The sequence below is a fragment of the Mandrillus leucophaeus genome, unplaced genomic scaffold (assembly GCF_000951045.1).
Source record: "Mandrillus leucophaeus isolate KB7577 unplaced genomic scaffold, Mleu.le_1.0 Scaffold46, whole genome shotgun sequence".
Taxonomy (NCBI): Eukaryota; Metazoa; Chordata; class Mammalia; order Primates; family Cercopithecidae; genus Mandrillus; species Mandrillus leucophaeus.
The window spans coordinates 83,852-110,467 of NW_012104920.1; the positions used below are offsets into that span (position 1 = coordinate 83,852).

General features: G+C 39.0%; 1 protein-coding gene and 1 pseudogene across 4 annotated transcripts in view; one reads left to right on the top strand and one right to left on the bottom strand.

Moving 5' to 3' along the window:
- MYH10 (myosin, heavy chain 10, non-muscle) overlaps nt 1–26,616 on the top strand; it is a 152,444-nt gene that overhangs the window by 63,828 nt on the left and 62,000 nt on the right. For all 4 annotated transcript variants that reach the window (XM_011994479.1, XM_011994480.1, XM_011994481.1 and 1 more), the window contains 7 exons: nt 10,856–10,919; nt 12,733–12,831; nt 14,604–14,747; nt 14,983–15,078; nt 16,701–16,819; nt 17,771–17,923; nt 21,105–21,278. In XM_011994479.1, coding sequence (XP_011849869.1) covers nt 10,856–10,919; nt 12,733–12,831; nt 14,604–14,747; nt 14,983–15,078; nt 16,701–16,819; nt 17,771–17,923; nt 21,105–21,278 — 849 coding nt within the window. The remainder of the gene's footprint in view (nt 1–10,855; nt 10,920–12,732; nt 12,832–14,603; nt 14,748–14,982; nt 15,079–16,700; nt 16,820–17,770; nt 17,924–21,104; nt 21,279–26,616) is intronic.
- Nucleotides 3,899–4,394, bottom strand: LOC105549833 (annotated as a pseudogene).

Consider the following 26,616-nt stretch of genomic DNA (forward strand, 5'->3'; position numbering starts at 1 on the left):
TAAAATTCCCCTTTAGTATTTCTCTATGGGTGTTGGTTCTTGGGGTTTGAAAGAAACCATTGTAGACTCATTTTTAAATTCAATTCTGTGTAATTTTGATGTTTGATTTGTTATTTAGTTCTTTTAATTATTAAGCACCTATTTTTTGCCAACCACTGTGCAACTTAATTGATGTCTCCAAATGGATATCAATAGATTCTTCAAGTTTAACATATTCCAAATGAAAATTTTTCCTTTCCTTTCAAAATTTGTTCCTTTATGTCTTCTGTCAATAAATGGTATGATCAAATCACCCAGTTGCTTAAACTTAAAATAAAAACAATAGCAAAACCTAGGAAGACGAAATACCTAGGAATCAGCCTTTTTCCCATGGCCCGCGTCCAGGCCAGCAGTGAATCCCATTGGTTAAATGTCCAGAAGGTGTTTCAAATCTGTCCACATTTCTTCTCCTAACTGGCTAGTTAGTCTAAACCGAGGAGATTTCTTCTTATTCTCTATCACAGTATCCTATTTATTCCCTCATGGCACCTATCACAAGCTGTAACTAATTACTTTGCTTATTTATTATCCTTCCTAGTAGAATGTCTAAGAGCTTTGTCAGCAGGGACTTTGTATCGTTGGTTCCTAGCATAGTGCCCCACAGGCATATTTATGGATTTTATGAGATTCATTTACTTAAAATGCGGCAGACACTACAAAGTGCCATGCGCTCTTCTAGGCCCTGGGAATTTATCAGTGGTCAAAACCAAGGTCCCTAGCCCTGTAAAGCACACCTTCATATCGGTTTTAACTTTTTAATGTGTTTTCAGCGGCATGTCATGATGTTGTTGAGCTCGGGGAAGGTGGTACCTATGCTAGATCCTCTGAGAATATGCATGCCCCCATTTTAGAAGCGTGGGTAGAGAACATGAGGGAGGCAGTGGCTCCGTGGGCAGGCCAGGCCTTGGGTTGAGATCAGTGTCATAGTAAGAGTAAGATGATGTTAAAAAATGAGTTGTGTATACAGTGAAATTTCATGCAGTCATATTTACAAGCTACATGCTTACAGTGAAAATATTTGAGACTATAAACTCCATAAGCTTTAGAAGCCATTTGGTTCCATGTCTTTGATCCGATATAGATGACTAATTTCCTGAAGAATATCTTTTCTTTCAAAGATACTAGCATATGGTTTATATTAAAGGGATTCTTTCTTTCGGAGAGCATTACCCTTAAGAAAATAATCATTCACAGTTAGTCCAGTTCTCTGTTTATGGAGAAGTAAAATGCATTCCAGATGAAGGAGATTTATGTAAAATGAATCTCTCATAATGAAACTTTAAAAACAGGGACTTCAATTTTAAAATGATTGTTTGGATCAGCAGATACATCTTCCCTCACAGAGTTTTAGTTACAATCACTTTCTCTATTTCCACAAATCCTTTTTTCTTTTCTTTTCTTTCTGTTTTTTCACAAGTTGACTTCAGCCAGTTTGGCAGTTTCCAACTATTATGTACCTTTTGGTAGACAAGTATCCTCCAGCAAGTAGAGCTAGGTGAGGGCTGTAGGCATCCTCCTCACAGTTACCAGGTTATAATGAAAGCACATCGGGATTCCACACCCTCGTATCTATCAGCAGGCACGCACTGAAAACAGTTTTGTAAGTTGCATGCAGCCCAGCTCTGTTTAATTTCTCTAACAAACCTTTACCTGAAAGATATACTGAAGCAAACGTGACAGTATCAGTGACAGAATATGGTCTGCACCAGGCAACCAGCATCTTCCAGATCACTGGCTGCACACAGCCATTTAGTATCAAGCTCTGGGAGCACCCTCAGCAATACAGCCTCCTGCACTTACTGGAGTCTCGACACCTGTTCCCTTGGCTTCAGATTGGGGAGGGTCTATATGTATCTTTATTTGTTTTTATTTATTTATCTTTTTTTTAAGTCTCTATTTGAAGTTAATATGTATCTCTTTCTAATCAGTCCGTGGCTTAATGCCACTCATGTTACCCTAGTGATTTCTAATATCCATTATACTAAGTAATGAGGCCACTTAGTGCATGTGAAAACTCATTTTACTAACAACAAAGCTTCTGGTTTGGTTTGGAGATTAAGATAGCTAAAGCATTTAAGGTAGCCATCTGGCCTTTGGATTAAGTGCTAGCTCATTACTCCTAGAATGGGTTTTCTCATTTAGGGCAAATAGCTAACGCACATGCATAGCACCCTATCTGTGCTGTGTTTTAATGCATATTGCAGATCATGTAATAACTTTAGATACCAAATTAAGAAGGGGGAAAATATGTTGAGAATATGAAACAAACCTGCATTGCCCCTGAATTAAGTTGCTAACTAATAACTAATCTAGTTTTAGTTACTATGGATATATTATAATCACCCCAGAAAAGGTTCCAGAAATTGATGTCAATTCAGAAGAAACAAATTTTTTTGAAATGAATTAAGATAATTTTCTTTTTATTTTCTTCATGGTATCAAAATATCAAATATCCAAGTTTCCCTATTGCACATTTTGAGTGAAATCCTTAACAAGTTATATTTGATTATATACGAGATAATTCTAGTTGTCTTTGCTGTTGAGAACGCTCACAGTACACGTGTAATTTCACTTGTTTCTGGATTGGTATACAACATGCGTTATCATCAAAATGTGTAGCTGTAATTAATACACAATGTGCTTGTCATGTTTTGGGGGTTTCCCACGCTCTTGTTTTTACTGGTGAAATTCTGATTGAATATTCTAAGTACCATAATCTGACCTTTATGCAAATCGATTATGGAGTGGGCATTTTCAGCACAGATTTCTTCATACAATGTTTAAAAGATAGAGTTCCCACTTAAAAGTAAAACTCGTGTTTTCCGGTTTGGTCTAGATGTGTGTTTCAATAAAAATGTTAATTCTGAAAGTATTTATTATAGATGTGAAGAGAAACCTTTTTTAACTAACAGATCTTATTCTCTTCCCTCGGCCTGCCCCCAACGAAGAAAGAAAAGTCATCTTTGCATATCTGGCCAAGTGGCCAACACTAAAGTGACGTCAGGTCCCATGGCCTGCTTCTTACCTGACTTGCCAGGGTATCCGACATGAAGGGGAGTATTTAAGTCCTAGATCACTTGGGGATATTCAGTACAGGTTTTCCTTTTTGCTTCTGAAATTTCACTTTGTCAGGTTGTCAAAGTGCTTGGCTATGTCTTGTAAAATATCTGAGTATGAATGCCATTTAGCTAGAAAGTTGATCATTTTCAGCTTCATAAGGTTTTTGTTTTGTTAAAGTGTTTTTAAAATAGAATACATTTTAGTGCTTTGGCTTATAACCAAGATTTATCAGTTACCAAATATGTTTTCAGAAATACCATTCTCTTTTGCCTCTTCCCACACCGCAGGCCCCTGCAGCCCTGTCCCCTTCGTCACTGTTCTCCGTGCATCTCTTCTTTCACTGCTCTTTGCTTGGCCCTTTGCATCGAGCCGAAAGATATTTCACTGGCACTCACTGTCATGGCCAGTGCTACTGTGGACCGTAGGTGTGAAAAGGACACCAGGCTAGGGAAATGATGAGGAAGAGAGTGTTGCATGTTGGTGACTTTGCTTATTTATCTAAGTAAGTGACTACATGTCTAAATTATTTTGGAACATTTCTCTATAGGCCATCTGTTCAGGGGCCCCAAATCTTAATTTTCTCCTATTTCTCCTTTGTTTGTTTTTGTTACTGAGTTTTTATTTTATAATCATAAACTTAACTGCAGTCCAGCTTGATGTTGAGGGGAATAAGAAAACCAAAGAACTGCAGTGAGACCACAAACATTACAGGATATTGTGAGCAAATGGGATGGAGGGATGCTCTCCTGAGCTACAGAAGGAATGGTCTGGTGGTTAAGATCAAACACAAGCAGGTTTATTAGAGTTGTCCACAGTTGGCCGTGGTGATCTTCTTGCCAGTCTCACCATTCCTGGACCTAGAGCACTCCACGGCTTCCATGATATCCACGCCCTCTTTCACTTTGCCAAAGACCTCAAGCTTGCCATCCAACCACTCAATCTTGGCCCCACAGGTAAAAAACCTAGGACCATTTGTGTTAGTGCAGCATTTGCCATGGACAAGATGCCAGGACCTGTGTGCTTCAGGATGAAGTTCTCATCATCAAGTTTCTCCCGGTAGATGGACTAGCACTATTATGGTGTGTGAAGTCAGCACCCTGGCCGATAAAATAAACCCTGGAATAATTCTGTGAGAGCAGGAACCCTCCTAACCAAATCCTTTTCCTCCGGTGCTCAGCGCATGAAAGTTTTCCACTGTTCTTGGAACTTTGTCGGCAAACAGCTCGAAGGAGATGCATGGCCCAAGGAGTTTACCATCAACAGTGATGTCAAAAGAACACAGTGGCATTGACCATGGCTAGAGGCAGGTGGCTTCAGGTGGCAGTGATGACTACAAAGCCCCATTTCTCCTTTGAACTCAACTCCCTTTCCTATTTTAATGTCCCATGAAGGTAGGGAAAAATAAATTCACTAAATATACAGTGAATAATATTCAAGTTTAGATTTCACAGTTGCTAGAATTCAAAGTTACCTGTATATTAATGTTATCATATTGCCCAAATAAAGAATTTGTTTTGTTTGATGAATTTTGAACTTCTAATTTATTTGAGGTGGTTAAAAAAAAATAAAGGAAATAGTATTCCGAGTTGAAAGCTTAAACAGCATGTTGATATGTATACTTAATAAAGAAGTTAAACATACATGTTGGTGAAAGCTAAAAGTTTATATTACTGGATATAAAGAATTTTTTTAGGGAAGTGTTTTCTTAAAATAAGAACTAAGTGAGACCATATGATTTTGATTAACCTTTCTGCAGCCTTAAAATGAGAAGTTTGAGAATGCATTTGCCTGGGCAGTCATGTTGGCAGCGTGTCCTTAGCAGCTTTGTAGTAATAACATTGCCTTTTGACTACTGTCTCTTAAAATAGCAATATTTTTATTAACTCAATGAGGTATTGTATAGATAATACGGCTGTTTAAGATTTGTGGAGAATTTTAACCTTCAGTATAACATCAGGACCCACTTTCAGTTTCTTTTTTGAACAGTTCTAACTATTCATAAAGATTAATAGCTTTTTAATTGAAATCTTTCTTAGGAGTCTTCCAAAACACAAAGACAAAATGTACTTATTTTTTAAATAGAATAAAGTTCATTCTCTCTTGCAATTACATGTGGGTCCACTGAGCCATTTTATAAATCTAAGATACATTATGGAGTATTAATGATCTTATTTGTTTCTGCGTCTTGAAATAGTTTGCTGTTTTGTTATCCTAGAAATTGGTTCATTATTAACTCATTTATTCTCAACTATGCTAACAAAAAAAAAGAATAAAATAATAAGAATAATGGGATTGCCTAGAAGGATGCTACAATAACTACTGCATCATCTTTTAATTTTCTTATTATATCACCCCAAATATTGCATTGTCTTTCAAGTAAGTATGAAAGAAAACTAGAGAATCCATCTTTGTAGGTTACTTTTAGCTTTTAGTGAACGTAGTTGAAAAATCAGAAGTTTTCAGTTTCTACTCATAATGTCAATGAGAAGGAAACTGACAGAAAAACATTTCACAAACATTGGATCAATCAGAAGATGAACACAAAGAGACAGATAGCATGGTAGACTGTAAAGATGATGATGAAATCAGTTCTATAAAGAGAGTCTCAGACTGAGTCTCCAAGTGATAGCCTAGAATTTTCTCAAACTCAAGAATAATATATATTTCTAAGGGCAAAAAAGGAACATGACATGAGCATCCAGGTAGTCATTCAGTAGGAAGAATTTCCTTAGTATTTTGCAACAAGATTAAAGAATACTGTTATTTCAGCAAATAGATGAGCAAATAGATGAAATAACAGTATTCTTTAATCTTGTATGATGTCTGTACTAGTATGTACCTGGATAAGTTTCATAAGTGGACAAATGCAGAAAGCAGGTGTGTATATGAAAATTATTAGAAGGAAATAGATAATATAAAATGAGTAAAGTCATTGGGTTGACCATTCTAATTGACGCTTACAAATCTAAAGATGAAAATGTTTTATAATTACAGAGCAAAAAAGATCTTTCTCTTGTCAACAAAGTAGGAGCTATCAGAATTTTATATATTCAACTATTGCGTTCTGACAATGCAAGGGCAATAATAAGTAAGAACCTACTGGCGGAAGAGAGAAGGGTGCCCACAGTTGTTGCCTAGAATAGCTATTAACCCAGAATGTTGTATCTCTTCAACATAGTAGATGCAGTTTCCCTCACAACTTAGAAGTTAAAATTAGATTGCAATATGCCAAGGACTCCTACCCTTTGTAGTGTTTTTTTGTTTTTTGGTTTTTTTTCCAGTGAACTTAAGCACAGAACCTCTCTTTAAAATACTATTTAGCTGGAAGCAGCTAATGTACGTGGTAAACACTAAGATTGCTAGGCTCGGCTGGCGCTGTTTATGTGAAGCCTTCTCCTTTCTCTGTGTTCCCATAGCACCTCTGTGCTATGCGTGGAAGTGCACATTGTGCTTCAGGTGTTAAAGTACAGCCTCAGTGTTTGTCTGAAGTTTGAGGAGCATTAGGTCAGCATCTCTTCGTGTCATAATTATATTATTTATGTAAAGTGCTTATTTGTTTAGCCTATCTCAAAAGGAGGGAAAATTTTTCTCCTGTTAAAAATCCAAACAAAACTTTCTCCACACTGTAAAATCAAACTAACCAAGCAAACAAATTGTCAGTTTTATTATGTGACTCTTAATTAACAAGGTCTTTATAGAAGAAAAATACTAAATGCTCACCACTGATAGTCAAGCAGCCTTGTAATGACGGATTTGCATTGTGGTCTTCAGAGGAATTTAAATCATTACCTCAGTAAGTTTGATGGCCTTAAATCAGTATCTAGGCTAGAGGGAATTGCAGGTTTGGTGACTGACACCATGCTAACTTCTAAAGAAATCCTAAATTCTTATCTTCTATTATATTGTCGACATTCACTGTGATGTGTGTTAGACTCATGTCCAGAGTAATACTGTTTTTGCCATTTGTTTTGATAACTTACTGTGTAGCATAAGTGTTTTTTTGTTCATGACTTTGTAAGATGTCCTAAGAGCCTGTTTGTCACAAAATGCCTTTGCTTCTTACTCCAACTCCCTCTTGAACACTGTGGTTTAGTGGCACCGGGAGCCGGCCTTCATGGAATCCACCTCTGTTATGATGACGGCATGGTGCCTGAGTATATCAAGCTTGTCATGTATATCTTAGTGCAAAGCAGCACTGTCAGACAATGTGAAATAGAATATGTACATTTTGGTGGGGGCAGAGTTAGGACATTTGGCAGTGGTGAAGGAGAATGAGGAGGAGTGCTAAAGGAGCTCCTTGACACACACCTGAGAGAACTTTCTCCTGCGACCTGATCTCACAGTTTGTTCCTCCTCAAGCAGGAAGTCAGTATATTCCCAGGGCTCTGCCCCCACACTCCCCACACACATTCCCTTTCACCTTGTTTGCTAGCTTGGTTTGGGTTTTTTATTTTTTATAGGAAAATGGGGTAAGTTCTTAATGAATGCTCATAATATTGAGCAAAAATATAATGGATTATTCATTTTAGAAAGTGATTCCTGTTTTCTTTTTTAAAAATCAACTATTGAGGTGTAATTTACATACAATAAAATATAGCTGAGAAACTTCTTAGGTAGCATCCCAAACAGACTACTCATTTTTTTAATATAAGGTAAATATTAATATACTGGAAAAGTAACACTTTGGGAAGGGTGAGAAGGGCCCTCAAGTAGTAAGTAAAAGGATGGGCAAGCTGCCTGGTGCCGTTTAAGTAGAAGAGTGTGAATCTAACGACTTTCACTTTAATAGGGAAGCATATTTAACTTAATATGTTTATCGTAAATACACAGAATTGAATTATTATTATTATTATGTTATAGAATGCTTCACGGATCTGAATGTCATCCTTGCACAAGGGGCCATGCTCATCTGTGTAAAACGGATGTTGAGTTATATTTTAAAAATTGGCATTTAGGAGTTCCTATGATCTCTCCCTTAACTGTTTTTAAAATGTTGGCACACAATAAAATTCACCCTTTTCAGTGTACAGTTCAATGCATTTAGATAAATGTGTACATAGTGTAGTGAGCACCAGGATCTAGAGGAAGAATGTTTCCCTCACTCCAGAAAGGTTTCTTTAGCCTTTGTGTCATCAGTTCCCTCGTCCTGCCTCTGCCCCTGAAACCGCTGATCTGTTTCTGTCCCTAGAGTTTTTAGTAATTGGCATGTCAAGAAAATGGAATCATATAGCAGGTAGTGCTTTATGTCTAGTTTCTTTCACGCAGCAGAATGCTTTTGAGATCCATCCAAGTTGTTGGGTGTGTCACTGGTTTATTCCTTGTCGTCGCTCAGTAGTGTTCCATTGTGTGAATATAGCACAATGTCTTTATCCATTCGCCAGCTGGTGGACATTTGGGTTGTTTCCAGTTTGGGGCTATTAAGAATAAAGTGGCGGGGGACGTTCATGTACAAGTCCATGTGGATGCATGCATTCCATTCTCGTGGGTGAAACCCCGTCCAGGGGTGGAATTGCTGGGTCGTAGAGTCATCTGTGTTTGACACCATGAGAAACCGGCAAACTGGCTGTACCGCTTTGCCTTCTCACCAGGGTTGTCTGATCGTTCTAGTTGTTCTGTATCTTTGCTAGTCTTTCTTAAAATGTGTAGCCACTCTCGTGGTTATATAGTGGTGTCTCATCGTGGCTGTTTTTACTTACATTTCCCTAATAACTAATGATACTGTACATCTTTTCTTTTTATATACTTATTGGCCATTCACATATCTTTTGTGATGAAGTGTCTATTCAAATCACTTACCCAGTTTTCTTCTCGGGTTGTTTGTCCTACTATTGAAATATAAGAGTTCTTTGTCTATTCTGGCAACAAACCTTTCATCACATGTGTTTCGCAAATATTATCTCCCAGTTTGTGGCTTCTCTTCATTTTCTTCATGGTATCTTTTGAAGAGTAAAAGTTTTAAATTTTGATGAAATCCAGTTTGCCAGTTTTTTGTTTTATGGTTCACGCTTTTTGCATTCTGTCTAGGAAATCCTTGTCTAATTTAAGGTCATAAAGATTTTCTCCTGTTTTCTTTGAGAAGTTTTATAGTTTTAGCCCATATATTTAGGTACGTGATGTGCTTTAAGTTTTATATGTAGTGCAAGGTAAAAGTCTAGGTTCCTTTAATTTTTTCTTTCATTTTGCATATTTTTCAAGCACCATTTATTGAAAAGACTGTCCTTTCCCTATTAAATTACCTTGACACCTTTGTTGAAATGAATTAACTTACATACATGATCAATTCCTGGACCCTCTTCTGCTTCACTAATCTGTATCTCTGTCCTCACACCAATACCACACTGTCCTAGTAAATTTATAGCTTTTTGAAATCAAGTAGTGTGATTCCCCTAGCCCTGGTCTTCTTTCTCAGAATTGTTGTGATTATTCTAAGTCCTTTTCCATTTCCCAGTAAACTTGAGACAGCTTGTCAGTTTCCTCAAGGGAAGCCCTCCAATCCCTTGACTCTTCATATGAAGAATAATAGTGGTGTGTTTACTGGTGCCAGCCCTTAGCAGTCCTGGAATAAACCATTCTTGATCATTATGTTTGTTTTGTAAAATGTTTAATATGGCCCTATATATATGTATTTTTATTTATTTATCTGTATATTTTTTGAGACGGAGTCTCACTCTGTTGCCAGGCTGGAGTGCAGTGGTGCGATCTCGGCTCACTGCAACCTCCACCTCCCGGGTTCAAGCGATTCTCCTTATATACATTTTTATAAGTAAGATATAACCATACCATATTTGCTTTTATTTTGCTTTGAGATGGAGTCTCACTCTGTCACCCAGGCCGGAGTGCAGTGGCACAATCTCAGCTCACTGCAACCTCTGCCTCCTGGGTTCAAGTGATTCTCCGGCCACCGCCTCCCAAGCAGCTGGGATTATAGGCATGCACCGCCATGCCCAGCTAATTTTTTTTGTATTTTTAGTAGAGACGGGGTTTCACCGTATTGGCCGGGCTGGTCTCGAACTCCTGACCTTAGGAGATCCACCCGCCTTGGCCTCCTAAAGGGCTGAGATTATAGGTGTGAGCCACCACACCCAGCTTGCTTTCCTTTCCTTGTAATATCTTTACCAGATTGGGTACTCAGTGTTATGACAAACTTTATAAAATGAATGATGAAATAGTAACTATTTTTCTGTTTCCCTAAAACGGTTATATATAGTAAAGAAATCAAATATTCCTTAGAAATTTGTAAAATTGTTTCATAAGACTAATCCAGCATTTTTAAAGAAGTAATTCTGTTTTACTATTTTTTATTTTTATGGGTTAAATTTTCTGTTTTGTTTTTGTTTTTGTTTTTCTTGAATGGATTTCTATTTTTCTAGGAAATCATCTGTATTATTCAGATTTTTAAATCTACCACTACAGTGCTGGATAGAGTGGTCCTTTAAAACTATTAAAATCTCTCCCATTTCAGATTATTCAGAAGAGCTTTTAAAAACTCCTGAATGACTGGGATCTCACTACTTTCCTTTTGTTAATAATTTCAAATTTTATGATGTAAGAGTCCAGGAAAGTAGCCTTTTCTACTACTACTTTTTTAAATGTATCACAGCCTGTTTTCTTCTTTTTTCTTTTTGTTTGAGGCAATATATAAGATCCATTGTTGTAACTAATTCATGGATGCTTGTTGTCTTCTTAGTTTATTATAGTGTTCATATCCAGCATGTACTTATTTATTTTCAATTTTCTCTTTTTAATTTATTTTCAGGGCAAATTTATTCGGATCAACTTTGATGTAACTGGCTATATCGTTGGGGCCAACATTGAAACATGTATCCTTTTTCGTAAATGTATCACCCAAAATAAAGAATGATTGAGTCTTCTTACAACCCCATGGGAACCCTCTGTGATATCACTCCCAGTATCCAGGTGATAGAACTGGAGCCCGGAGATAGCATGCGTTGTTCAAATACTTTCGACTACTGAATGTTAACTCCGAAGTGCTTTGTTGTTTGTAACACCAGGCCATAACCCATTCACATGGCTGGGGAAGTGGAGCGTGCCACAGTGTTTGTGTGGTATAGGACATTCAGATGAACGCAGCTGCCCTCCCCCTGTTGCTGTTAGCCCACTTTTTACCATGTATTTCTGATATTAGAAGGATGAACATGTACTCATTGAAATAATCCTTACAAGATTACAGAGTTAAAGTAGTCTCAGTTAGTGTTAAGTAGAATAAAGCTGGAGAAAAAAATAAAATGTCAAATACACAGAATAGTCCTAAGAAATGTCACCTGCATAGAATGGCCATAAGAAGATTTATGTATGTGTATGCACATACATACCTAGATAAAACACATTTGATTGGAGATGTAAGAAAATAGAAATGATTCTGAGTGATAGTGTGCCAATTAGAAGGATATATAGATGACAATTTTCGGGTACTTGTTAGAATAATCTCCAGTGACAGAAATACATTGTTTCTCTCCTTCGAGGGATAGACCATGATTTTCTGGTTAAGAACAGTATTTTATGCTTCCAGATAGACTCACAGCCAGCAAAATCTGGAAATACTTGAAAATGACAGGAGAATGAATCTGCAGTTGAGCTTTCTTTATACAGGTGTGTCAGAGCATGATTCATATGAGCGTGTCTTTCAGCAGACATGGAGGATGTGTGGGATAGTCTGACTTAAAATTCAGGCTATCTGGCACATACAGAATTAATTCACTTTGGTGGCCCCAGAGAAGGTTTACCTCAAGAGAGGCAATCATCTTCCAAAGCTGTAATACACATTCTCTGAGATGCCAGTGTGACTGTCAACCCATACGCACTCCTGGAGCATCAAGAACTGTGGATCTGAGCCCCAGATAAGATACCCAGCTGGGCGTGCAGTGGTGTGAAACAACACAGGAGCTGCTGGGGACTGTGCCACCTGCCCCGTGGGAAGCCCAGGCAGGGTGGGTAGCAGCAGGTGTAGTTACTGGCCGCACTGGTTCTCCAGAGCAGCAGAGGGAAGACTAGTGCTTAATCTCGTCATAGCTGTCAAGGCATTTGGGAAAGTTACATGCACTGCTGAGTGTGAAGGGGCGAGTACCCCTCATGTAGGAGGCTTTCAATAGGGTAGCATTGTGGGCGCTGTCAGCATGCATTTTGGAGTCAAGCCAAATTTTTTATTCCTAACTGTACCGCTTATTAGCTATATTATTTTGATGAATTTCCTTGTACCATGGCTTCCTTATTTATAAAACTGTGTTAATCTGGTATTATAGAGTTTCTCCCGCCTTAAACAACTGTACTTCATTTTTAATAGCTTCTTATAGTTCCTCATATAGTGTAGTATTCTTTTGAATGTAATCCAAGTTAGGGGAAGGATGGGGTAGAGTGGAGCTGAGTGAGGGAAGCACATATAATCTTTAAGTTCCTTCCCAGACCAATGATTCTGGAAGATCAGTGAGGAACGTAAGTTGCATCTATTCTCTTTTTTCACAGATGGAGGACAGTCATTTAGAATAGTTCATTGCAGGATACTTTGTATATATCAGAGAAAGAAGATGTTTTATGATTTAAATTTACAGACACTGAAAGAGGGCCTTTATTTAAGAATTATATTTAATTATTTAATTCTTAACCGTCTTTGCTCAGACCTTCTGGAAAAGTCTCGTGCTGTTCGTCAAGCTAAAGATGAACGTACTTTTCATATCTTTTACCAGTTGTTATCTGGAGCAGGAGAACACCTAAAGTGTAAGTTACAAAGGTTTTTACTATTTTATATTCACTGGAATATCTCTTTTAATATTTTTTTGAGAAAAAACAATTTTGGGAAACAGTTTTTTACACACAAAACACCAAATTTCCAGCTGGTTAAAACATGAAAATCAAAATGAAATTGAACTTCCATGCCATGGGGTAAGTACTTTATTTTAAGCAGCAGATATTGTAGATAATATAATCTTTGGTACTTTTATTTCTTTTTAAAAAATTTTAAATTAGATAAATGATGCATATTTTACAACTCTTTCAACATTTTAAAATATGAAAGTAAGGGAAAAGAAATTTATCTAATAAAATTAAGTAGAATATATATTTTTATTTCTAAATTTACAACTGAATATATGTTATTGCTCCCACGAGTACTAGAAAGAACCTGTGGTGGATATTGATTGATTGATTGAATGTCATGAATCACAAGGACCACAAGTTTAGAGTTGGGCAGGTACAAAGGAGAGGTCAGGTCTGGGTCAGAATTTTGCTGGGTTAGAAATATATGAGAGAGAGGAGAAGATGCATAACTTTCCCATCTCTTCTGATTCTCAAATTTAGTGTTTCTGCATGATTATTATATATATTATCTAGATATCAAAATAGACACATATATAGTAAAAACTTTTCTCATCTGGTGTCTAGGCTTTTGCTAACCACAGACATCTGTGAAACTTTTGAACCCAAAAATTAATCAGAGAAAGACCTGCAAGGGAAAAACCAAGCAACAAAAAAAATAGAGTTATTGCCAAGGAGAGACTAAAAATTCAAGATTATGCGATATGTAACACTGAAGAGAAGAAAATGCTCAGGCTTTTAAACTGGCAATAACTGCAATAGGAATAAATTCTTTAAAATGATCCAAGTGTTGAAAGAAATAGAAAAAGATAGCTGCAGGCAGTACCCTGTAGAAGTGAAATGTGATGTAGACAAGAATCAGGGGACAGGGTGACCTGCAGAAATTCTCTGCAGGAGGGCGAGAGAGCCAGTCACAAAGAAAGCTGGGAGCACATTTGCATATCTGTTACATGGATAAATAGCCCTGCTCTTTTGAGCACTCCTGAGAAATATTCTTTGGCTCTCAAGAATGCATTTGTCAAGAGAGTAAGTTCTCTTTAATCAATGGCTCCTACAGTACAAGTGGTCAGTGTGGGTACCTGTTATGATAGTCTGCTGCACCACATCACATCATCATTCTAAAGGCAAGTTAACCACCATGCAAGCAGGCTTGGGGAAAGGGTTTCAGGGCCTTTGCTGGGCTTGGGACTTGCTTGATCCACGGCACTGTATCTTTAGCTTATGTCCATGGTAGTTTTCATATTCACTTCATAGTGTTTGCTGCAAACTACTTGCTAAGATAGGAATATAGAATATGGGTTTAAAAGCTTTCCTTCAAAAAAGAGGGCTAAAATATTTAAATCTGGAAACAATAAAGTTTTATCATCTGGAAAATTGACATCATTTCCCAGATAACCGATTTCAAACAGAATATTGTACAAACTGCCATCCCCAAAACTCCTGTTAAGGTTTTTGCATCGTTAACATCATCATTTTCCTTCGTTGGTACAGATAACAAAAACATGTATGTTTGCGTATTTACATGACTATATAAAGAAAAAAAAAAGCAACATTTTGCTGGCAATGGGTTGCATGGTGACCACTGTTCTCCTGTAACGGCACAGTTTGAATGCAGGTGTGGCTTAGTTGTCTTCATGAGTATTTATTAAATTTTCTTCCATTATATTTCCTTTTAGCTGATTTGCTTCTCGAAGGATTTAATAACTACAGGTTTCTCTCCAATGGCTATATTCCTATTCCGGGACAGCAAGACAAAGATAACTTCCAGGAGACCATGGAAGCAATGCACATCATGGGCTTCTCTCATGAAGAGATTCTGTGTATGTGTGATTTCTCTGAGATTCTCATACTCACTTTCCTAAGACTTACACATTTGGGGTAAATCACCTAAACTAGAAAATGATTGGGAAAGTAATGAATTGTATGAAATCCTGAAAAGACATGTCTTCCTGAAAAGTTTTGTATAGCTAATTTTTAGCACAAAATAAATGAGAATAGGTCTCCGCTACATTTTGAGGCAATATTAATTTTTTTTTTCTTTTTATCAACGTGAAGCAATGCTTAAAGTAGTATCTTCAGTGCTACAGTTTGGAAATATTTCTTTCAAAAAGGAGAGAAATACTGATCAAGCTTCCATGCCAGAAAATACAGGTAAACTGATGAATACTGACTTTATTTCTATTTCAGTGGCTTGTTGTGCTCTCCAAGAACGTGTTACAATGCAAGCATAAAAGCACCTCTGAAGCATTTCTGAAGGGACCCTCAAGAGTAGAGTGACAACCTCGTGCGCTTACACGAGGGTCCCCCTGATTCTCTAAATGAGGACAGGGGACAGGGCGTAGGATGAAAAGTAGCAGCAGTCTCTGCCTTAGCATGGAGGAGGCCTTGGGAATTGAGGGAGGAGAATTCAGCCGCAGGAGGCCACACGCTTGCCTGAGAGGGAGCTGCAGCTGCTGAGTTCCAGCCAGTGTGCAGCTTGCCAGGATTATAGGCCCAGTGTTGCCAAATATAAGTGACTTTTCAAAGAAAAAATGGAAATCTAGGTTTTAAAGGAAATGTTCTGATTTTTAAATGTTGAAAATGGTTTTAAATTTGCATTGGTCAGAAACAAAAGTTTGTGACCCAAATATATTTTTATATATTTATTAAATATATATTTAATATAAAGTATAAATATATAAATATATTTAAATTATATATTTATTATATATATAATATATATTAAAAATATATATATCAGTTTGCTTCAGATGGTCTGGAGAGAAAAAGAAAAGTGAGGATCTCTATATTGCCTTGACTACTTGATTATTCCAACAAGTTAGTTATCTTGCCTCATGGAGGCATCCACAATCCCCTGTGGCAGATGAAGGCTGACATAAAGTCACATTATCTGCCCTTGAAATAATCCTTTTTTGTAACCAATTTGAGGCTTGATAACAATTTAATTCTGTGTGGCTCTTCTAAGGGGCCACTCCTGCTGCTTCTTGGTCATCATTTCCTGGCCAAACTGTGACACCTTCTCTTAGGGCTGTTGATTTCCAGGACCATTCATCTGTCATTCAATCAAAGTAGTTTGATTGGCGGCTGGGCCTCCATCCTCCGTATGGCTTTTCCATGGTTAAATAGACTAAAAATGGAGCCATCTAAAATGCAGAGTAAGGCACATATTAGTATAGCTTGGCTTTGAAATTTTTAAATGACCCATAACTAGAAGAGGATCAGGTCACGTCACTCTTGTAAAGGCAGGGAGGCTGGGCATGGTGGCCATGTAGTCCAGCTACTCAGGAGGCTGAAGCAGGAGGATGGCTTGAGCCCAGGAGTTCTAGGCCGTCATGTGCTATGCATATCGGTTGTCTACACTGTGTTCAGCATCAGTATGGTTGCCTCCCAGCAGGACCACTAGGTTGCCTAAGGAGGAGTGAACCAGCCCAAGTTGAAAATGGAGCAGATCAAAACTCCCATGAGATCACGCCTGTGAATAGCCACTACACTCCATCCTGGCCAACATAGTGAGAACCTGCATCTAAAAAAATGAAAAAATAGGCAAGGCAGTCAAATGCTGACTAGCCATCTCTTGTAGCCTAAAAATGAGTGTGTATTAATTTGAAGGGATGGAAGATATTTTTCATTAGACCTAAAACTTGTCTGATTTTAAGACTTTTATTTATTAATACAATTTAATTATTACTAAGGTTTTTCAAGTGTTTATTGAATATATTGTGAGTAGATTATAAGTAAAAAATGTAGGATTTAGGAGACTTTTTACACTTCAGTTGCACAGAAACTCTGCCATCTTCTTGGGATGAATGTGATGGAGTTTACTCGGGCCATCCTGACTCCCCGGATCAAGGTCGGCCGAGACTATGTGCAAAAAGCCCAGACCAAAGAACAAGTAGGTTTCATGTTCATTCTTATTACTGATTTGTTTGAATGATAAGCCATGGCCATTTGGCCTTCTGATTGACATGTAACAAACTGAATCGATACAAACTGTCTTACATGGTTGTTTTTAGATACTAATTGAGTGGTTTTTTTAGTATATTTACTTTTTCATTTTCAAAAACATTTAAAAGGGGCTGGGCGCGGTGGCTCACACCTGTAATCCCAGCACTTTGGGAGGCTGAGGTGGGTGGATCCCCTGAGGTCGGGAGTTTGAGACCAGTGTGACCAATATGGTGAAACCCTGTCTCTACTGAAAATACAAAAATTAGCTGGGTGTGGTGGCATGCACCTGTAGTCCCAGCGACTCAGGAGGCTGAGACAGGAGAATTGCTTGAACCCAGGAGGTGGAGGTTGGAGTGAGCCGATATTGCACCATGCACTCCAGCCCGGGCAACAGAGCGAGAGTCTGTATCAAAAAAAAAAAATTTTTAAGGTGATTTAAAATTTTTTTAAATTTTTTTTTAAAAAAGTAAATGTCAAATTATAGTTTCCAGTTTTCCCCAGCTAGATAGATAATCCAGTAGACAAATCTGCATACTTTGGGAAGCAGGCCAGCAGAAGGGCCCCTGCCACCTTGTCCCTGTGCTGGGCGGTACGGCAGAGGGAAAGTGCCAGCTGACTGAGCTGACTCAGGGCGGACAGTGCTGCCCAGAACCCAGGCGCGTGGGGAGGAGTGTATTTGTATTAGGCATCTTTACCCATCCCCCAAATTATTATTCCCAGTGTTCATTTAATTGTACTAATATTGCCTTCTATTGATGTGTAAAACTGAGACATGATTAAGTAGTGACTGCTATCTCAACTTTTTCGAGTGCTGTATAACACTAAATTCCATAAAACAGCTATTTATGCTTTGTTGAGATGGTTTCCAGAATGAAAGGCTGTTGTGATTTAATTGCAGGCAGATTTTGCAGTAGAAGCATTGGCAAAGGCTACCTACGAGCGGCTCTTTCGCTGGCTCGTTCATCGCATCAATAAAGCTCTGGACAGGACCAAACGTCAGGGAGCATCTTTCATTGGAATCCTGGATATTGCTGGATTTGAAATTTTTGAGGTATTCTTCCCCCTCTTCCTCTTTCTCTTCCTTCTTTTTATTTGTTCTTTTAACAAATATTAAAGTTCACCGTGTGCCCAGCACATACCAGGCACTGAGGATATAGTCCCTGCCATTCTTGTAGAGTCAAACAATAAGTGGCATATAACCAGTGAATCCACAGGTCTGTGAGAATGCAGAAAGGGTGCTGTGATAGAACTGGAGGCCAGCTTGAGACAGCTGTTCGGGGAAGGTGCCTCTGCAGCGGCAACAGTTAGGCTTACTTGAAGGATGAGACGCTGCCAGCCTTGGTCAGTTTCCCAGCATAATGAGAGCAATTCCAGTGGTCTTGTATGGGACAGAACTTATCAAATGTTCAAAGCTGCTAGAAAGCCAGTGTGACTGGATACAGCTGACCAGAGGGAGAGAGGAGTTGGAGACGTGGAGTAAAGTGTGGGGCCAAGTGGAGAGGCCGTCAAGGGGGCCACTGTAGTGGAACACGAGCACGATGACGGGGGCTTGGTTGGGGAATCAGGAGAGGAGCAAAGTGAGAGGGAGGTGCCTGGACAGGCAGTGATCTGTGTACTGCAGATATAACCAGTGTTTAACAATAGATTTCACTGTTGATCTGACTAGATTTGTCCAAACACTTACTCATCATCAATGCAGAAAAGGTTCACAGTCACACACCTGCTACAGTTTTGCAGGGAAGTGCATAAAATATTGGGCATCTAAAAATTTATATCTTTATTTCCATAAATATAGATGTAAACCATGTAAATATAGTAAGGCACAAATATGAAATGCTTTTTGTGATCATCCGTGTGTTAACTTTAGTCACTATTGGGTATTGAATTGTCTTATTTTAAAATGAACCCCTTTAAAATTATAAGTCTATCCTCATAAATACTGAACCTGCCACTGCTACTCTAAGAGATTGCTTTAATGTGTATTGATTTGTAAATAAATTGAGAAATCACGAAAAGTGGCTGGGTACAAATTGCATTAAAAAAATCTGTCACTTTCCTCTACATAAATGATCAGAAGACATAGTGAAAAAAAAGATCCTCATTTCCAGCTGCAACAAAAACAGACAAAACACCTAAAAATAAATTTTAAAAGAAATGGGCAAGATTTAAATGAAGGCAACATTACAGTGCTGCTACAAAAAAGAAGACTTGAACAAGTAAAGAGACATACCCTGTTCTCGATGGGAAAATGTTACATTTATGTAGATGGTAAAAATGCTAAGTTGTTCAGTGAGTGTTATTTGTCATGAGAAAAGAAAAGAAAAAGCCTAAATGTCCACCTTTAGGAAATTGGTTCAAATTGTTATGTTACCTCTATACAGTGGAATACTATGCATCCATTGTAAAGAATGGGCTGGCTTTATATTCTAAGGAAAGATCCCACAACGTAACAAGATACATTGTTAAGTTAAAAAAAAAAAAAGCTAGGTTCACACACACACACACATTTCTGAGTGCATAGAATATTTCTGGAAGAATCACAAAAATAGGAGATACTGGTTGATTATAGGGAGAACAAATAAGTTTCATTGAAGTGAAACTGACTGGTGCAATTCTGTGTACATTTTGAATTTTATACCATGCATTATTGATTTAAAAATCAATTAAAATTATAATTGGTAGTTTAAATATGGAAGACAAGTAGAAATTCATTTTTAAAAACACCATTCTTGGCCAGGCGTGGTGGCTCACACCTGTAAACCCAGCACTTTGGGAGGCCGAGGCGGGTGGATCATGAGGTCAGGAGTTCAAGACCAGCCTGTCCAAGATGGTGAAACCCCATCTCTACTAAAAATACGAAAATTAGCTGGGCGTGGTAGCGGACGCCTGTAATCTCAGCTACTCCAGAGGCTGAGGCAGAGAATTGCTTGAACCTGGGAGGCAGAGGTTGCAGTGAGCCGAGGTTGCGCCACTGTACTCCAGCCTGGGCGACAGAGCAAGACTCCTAAAAAAAAAAAAAAAAAAAAAAAAACCACCATTCTTTGTCATAGCCCAGGCTAAACAGAGCAATAGGATGTCATCATCCTGAGGCAAAGCAAAGTTCACCTACGTGAACAGGAATAAGCAGAATCCGGCAGTCTGTAAATATGAGGCTTGTCCTGTGTGCTAGAAATACAGTGTTGAGCAAGGCAAGCACTGCCCCTGCCCTCCTTACGTGACCTCATTCTGAAATAGTGAATTTAACAGCTCCTGGAGAATGGGAAAGATTGGAGTGGCTTTTTCAGACTCTAAATCAACTCCTTGGAGATGGATTAAATCCTCTTTAATTGAAAATCACTTTTTATAATGAAAGAGGTTATTTATGGGCACATGCAGCTTGTGTGAACAGTATAGAAGCAGGAAAGAGGTTGAGCACTTCTAGTGTATAGGATTAAGAAAATTATACCTATTAATTCACCCATCCATCCATTCACCCAATCAATTTTTCTCTTAAAAAATGGGCAGAGTTCACAGAGAAGGAACAGAAATGACAATAACATGAAAAACGCCAAATTCACTTTATGAGGGCAGTGCAATATCACTTTTGATATTGCAAAGGTCAAATATTTGATAAGGGAAGGGAATGCTTAGAGAAGCAATGCAGAGCCTCGTACTAAGCGCGTTCCGTGTGCCAGGCCCCGCTGAGCTCCAACAACAATTTCGTGCAGTAAAGATGATTCCTTTCCTACCTTACCTTGGAGCCCGCAGCCTGAGTGACAGTGGAGTGGGACAGAACCAGACGCATTCTCCACCCCAGCTTAGATGCACGCCCACCACCTCGCTCACCTCCCTTTGCCTCTGGTTTTTCCAAGCCTTTGTTTTTCTTCTTTTTCTTACTGTCTCGTTTATTTATTTATAGTCCTTAACCCATTCACTAATAAGAACTGAATTGTTTTACTTGCAGAGCATTCAGTTAGCATATTAAGTTTATTATCTTTTCATTTTAGCAGTTCAGTAATGCGGCCATAGACAGTATGTTCTTTCTCTTTACCTTTTCAAAAAGGCTGTGTGTGAGAGAGGGATTGGGAGACCACCCCACCTGGTTTAGTCACTGTCATTAGCTAGAAGCAATCATGTACTTCATTCCTAATTAGTAATTTTTAATGAAAACATGTTTTATAACTACCTGACTAATTATTCCCATTTTCCCTCTGCCTCCCCGTGTTTGGAAAATTACTCTTTGACATTTGTAGCTGAACTCCTTTGAACAGCTTTGCATCAACTACACCAACGAGAAGCTGCAGCAGTTGTTCAACCACACCATGTTTATCCTGGAACAAGAGGAATACCAGCGCGAAGGCATCGAGTGGAACTTCATCGATTTCGGGCTGGACCTGCAGCCATGCATCGACCTGATAGAGAGGCCTGTAAGAGCGCTCTCTTGCTCGTTGTCTTTCATTTTCCGTTCAAGCAGTGACCTTAAGCGGCATAACCCGAGACAGAAATTACCCAAGTTATTCAGTGGTGAAATACTTTTCTGATCTAAATTTTCCAGAAAGGTGATACTCTGATAAAATATCTACAGAATTTAAAAGTCGGTAGCATGCCAGTAAAACCCTTCTTTAGCTCTCCTCGCAGCTTGATTCCTGTCCTTGCTTGCATGGGTATACTGGATAGTGGGCTCCGGCCCGCACAGACTGCAGATGGCCCTGTGTGCTGGCATTTGCGTGTACCTCTCAAAGGATGTGGAGCTCCACCTGACAGTTTATTTAGCTGAGAATAAGACGTGTCATGTAAATCCGTTTTGCAGATAACTGAGGTTTGGCCTTTTAAAGTACAAAGAGGTTTTTATTTTGCCAGATTTTTTTTTTTAATGTGAAGTTTTTGTTCTCAGGGAAGTCTTGTCAGATGTATTTTTAGTGGCAATCTTAGAAAGCATCAGAAACTCTTTTCTTGGTGGTTTAATGTTCTGTAAAAATACATAGAACTCATTCACGTTCAAGCTTTGAGTGTATAACTCATTCACTTTTGGAACTCAACTCCATGTGATCTCAAGCAAGTATTGACAATCTGGTTCTGTACTCCTTATTTAGCTTTTGCTCAACAAGGTATCAGCTTCATTTATTTTATTTTGCTATCTGCCAAAATATAAGAAAAACTAAAACATGATTAAGCACTGACATCTGTAGTGTAGAGAAAGCTCTAACACTAGTTAAGTAGGTATGTTTGAAGAACTCAGAGTTTTCTCCCAGGAGGTACAGCAGGCTTCTGGTTCTTGCTGCTCAGTCTCTGGTTGCCACTTGTGTTCTTCATGTTTGAAGGTGTTGGCGGTCTCGTGGCTAGAGATCGTGGATGGCACAGCACCCACAGTCAGGAGGAGCAGTGGCACATCGGGAAGAGGAAGAACCTAGAAGGCATTCTCCCATATTAGAGATGTAGTTCCAGCGCATTAGAAATTTGAGTTTAAGGAAAGCAATGGATAATTTTCTTTTGGCTTTTATAATACATAAGAAATCATTTTACCTTTCAAGGCACGTTTAGAGCAAAAAATCTTAAATGACCTATAGTTGTGAGGATAGTTGCTTCTTTGTAGCTTACAGGGTCATTTAGAGGTGGCATGCTTGTAGTGACTTCCAGGTAACTTGTGCATACACAAGCACATGAACACATTTCGTTACATTTCATCACTGCTTTGTTGCCTAAAGAATTGTTTGGGTATTTATGTAAATAAGAGAAGGGAGTATTTCACATTAGTACTGTTGATGACTATAGGATATGTTTTTTGAGATGCTCATTGTATGCGTCCATATGACACTGGAAGTCCTACATTTTAAGAATATAATGATTATGTATCTGCAGTTTTATTTTAGGATGGACGAGAACCCATAAAATTTGCTAGGTCAATATCTTTATAGGAATAATTGTGCCTAAAGTCTTCCAAATGGAAAATTACCTGTCTTATTTTTTAAAATGTTTTTAGAGTGTTTTTAAATCTGATGGTTTTGTGACCTTTAAATGAGTCTTACAAATATTAATTCTTAATGTTACTTAATTGCATTTCTTTTGCTTTATCCTCTAGGACAAAATACTTTACTATTTTTTCATATATTTTTTACTCTCACACAATAATTGTACTCTCAAGGTGAAAATGATGGGGTAATTAAACATTTCAACCCTAATAAACTAACTCCAAGCAAAAACAGGTGAAGTAGAAGGCCAGGTGCGGTGGCTCCCGCCTGTAATCCCTTTGGGAGGCTGGGGCAGGCGGATCACTTGAGGTCAGGAGTTCGAGACCGGCCTGGCCAACATGGTGAAACCTCATCTCTGCTAAAAATACAAAAAATTAGCTGGATGTGGTGGCATGTGCCTGTAGTCCCAGCTACTCAGGAGGCTGAGACACGAGAATCACTTAAACACAGGAGGCAGAGGTTGCAGTGAGCTGAGACTGCACCACTGCACTCCAGTCTAGGTGACAGCGTGAGACCCTGTTCCCCCAAAAAAATAAGTGAAGTAGAACGGGTTTGATGTTTACGTTTTTAATTATTTTCCAGGCCTTAAGTGTAAATATTGTTGTAGTAGAATAAGATCCAGATAGCAATTTATTGGACCAGGTGTGGCGGCTCATGCCTGTAATCCCAGTGCTTTGGAAAGCTGAGGTGAGAGGATCACTTAAGACCAGGAGTTTGAGACCAGCCTGGGCAACACAGTAAGACTACATCTCTACAAGAAAGTTTTAAAATTAGCCAGGCATGGTGTCATGTGCATGTACTACCAGCTACTCAGGAGGCTGAGGCAGGAGGATCCTTTGAGGCCCTGAGTTGGAGGCTACAGTGATATGGTCACACCACTTCATTCCAGCCTGAGTGACAGAGTGAGACCCCATCTCAAAAAAAAAGAAAAGAATTTATTAAATCCTCAGTTATGGCCTGGAAATGCAGATTGGGGGTGCCATGGGGGTATGAGATAGTATATACCATGGCCTCGGTCCTCAAGAACCTGATCTTGAAACCAGAGAACAGAACACAACATAGTGGTGAGTTCATTGGTTCCTGGGTACGACTCTAAGTGATGCTGGGTGAATTCAGAAAAAGGCAAAGGCCACAAAGTAGGCTGGCCGTGTTGCGGAAGGTATTACAGGTGTAGATGCTGTGCAGGGAGCATTCCAGGGATGAGTTTTATGGTTAGAAATTAGCAGGCGAACGGCACATTGAAAGTGGTATTTTAGGGAAGTTATTTGGCAAGTGTCCTAGTCTGTTTTCTGTTACTATAACTGAATAACTAAGACGGAGTAATTTATAAACAAAAGAAATTGATTTCTCGTAGTCTGTAGGCTGGGAAGTCCTAGGTCTAGGGGCTGCATTGGATGAGGGTATTCTTGCTGGTGGGGACTCTCGGCAGAGTCCTGAGGTGGCACAGGGCATCACATGGCGAGGGGGGCTCCTAAGAAATGGCCAAACTGGCTTTTTATGACAGACCCGCTCTCATGATAACTAACCCACCTCCTCAACAACCCACTGATCCATGAATGAATTAATCCGTGTGCTGGGAAAGAGCCCCCATGACCCAGTTACCTCCTAAGGCCTTCTCTCTCAACACTGCTGCATTAGGAATCAGGTTCCCAACATGTAAACTTTTGGGGAACACATTGAAACCACAGCAGCCGGGCATTCAGAAAGTATTGGAGCTGGGAAGTCATGATGTTCCTAGTCACCAGTTATGCCCAGACACTGACAGGCAATGAGAGAACTAGTTAACTCGTTCCTTCTTTCCTTCCTATGCTCTTTGTACTGGTACTTCTAGACTCTTCGTTAAGCCTTTAGAGTGGACCCTTTATTCCCTGCCTAAATAGTCCTAATTTAAAGGAGAGATTGCTCAGAAAGGGGAGGGAGGGAATTCAAGATTTAATGCTGACTCACTGTGTACCTCAATTTGAGGATTATTCTACTTATTCATAGAAATATAAAATCTGATTAAAAAATAAAAACATGGCCAGGCACAGTGGCTCACGCCTGTAATCCCAGCACTTTGGGAGGCTGAGGCAGGCAGATCACCTGAGATCAGGAGTTCGAGACCAGCGTGGCCAACATGGTGAAACTCCATCTCTACTAAAAATACAAAAAGCAATTAGCCAGGCATGGTGGCGGGTGTCTTTAATCCCGGCTACCCAGGAGGCTGTGGCAGGAGGATCGCTTGAAGCCAGGAGGTGGAAGTTGCAGCAAGCCAAGATCGCACGACTGCACTCCAGCCTGGGGGACAAGAGCGAGACTCCGTCTCAAAAAATAATAATAATAATAAATAAAAACATAACATTTTTAAAACTCCATGAGAGTTCATGATGACGGGGAATTTAACGACAGCCTGTGGAATGACATGGGATAATGATCCCATTGATGTTCCTTGCAAAATGGAGAGTGAAAACAATACTTTCTAGAGGGAAAATGCCATAAAAACGTCCTCTGTGGTGGCACCTGACAGGCCCGTGCCAGGCTTACCTCATCTCACATAATCCCAACCCCTGCCTCGCAAGATTGTGGGCTGGTAGCAGGCAAACCTCTGAGTTCAAAAGCTCTCACAAAACCTATGACCAATATTCAGAAACATAGGCTTCTCAGCTTACAGCTCTTGGAAATACCCAGTTAAGAGAAGGAATGATAATAGAGATCTTGACATTGAAGGATGAAGTGGAAAAAATAAAAAGGAGACACAATAATGATATTCATAATCACGCTGTCACCAAATCATTTAGAAAAAATGCAAATTTTGCGAGACTGTCAGAATTTAGGAAAATTCTCATTAAAAGTGGCTAAGAATGTAAAAGGGTAAAAGGAAGATGTTTCTGTTATATTAACATTAATGTGGAACTTCATTTCTCACACTTGTTGTGTGATTGGGGTGGATTGAGTTACCTGCCACTCTGAGCTCCTCTAAAGTGACCTAATCCCAGTTGCCTCAGATTCCTGTCTTCTTTTAGCTGGTCTGAAGCCCTGACAATTCTTTCAGGTGGAGGAGTCCTGGGGTAAGGATCTCCATTGCAGAAGGGTTCCCTCAGCTTCCACCTGCGGGCATTCAGATCACCCATCCCTTTCTCTGACCACGTTATTACACTGTTTCATTTATATTTAACCATAGCCTCTAGCTACTTTTAAAAACAGCATTCGTGTGTATTGCCAACTCTTCACCAGTAAATATGAAGGGTTTAGGAGTTGAAGAGAACTGATCTTAGAGTTTTATTCAAAAAGCTGATTTCATGAGTGTGCCCTAGAACTGATACGAGTTCAGTTTTATATCACACACTTGCCATATTTGCAGTGTGGTAATAAATGATAACCCAGAAACACTAGAAAACAGACCATCACTACTTAAATATCTTATTTAGCTTTCATGTGTCATTTACCTCCAAAAAGGAAGTCACTCCAGACAATGTGAGCTCTAGGCCTTTTGAAAAATTGAGACATAATTCACAAACCATGAAATCTACCCTTTAAAACTACAATTCAGTGATGTTTGTAGTATATTCACAAAGTTGTGGAACTATTACCACTACCTAATCCTGCCACATTTTCATCACCCCCGAAAGAAACCTCTTACCCATTAGTGGTCACTCCACATTCTCTTCCGTCAACCTCCAACCACCACTAATCTACTCTCTGTCTCTATGGAGTCATCTAGCACTTTTTCTCTTCTTTTCTTTTTTTTGTTTTGAGATGGAGTCTTGCTCTGTTGCCCAGGCTGGAATGCAGTGGCACCATCTTAGCTCACACTGCA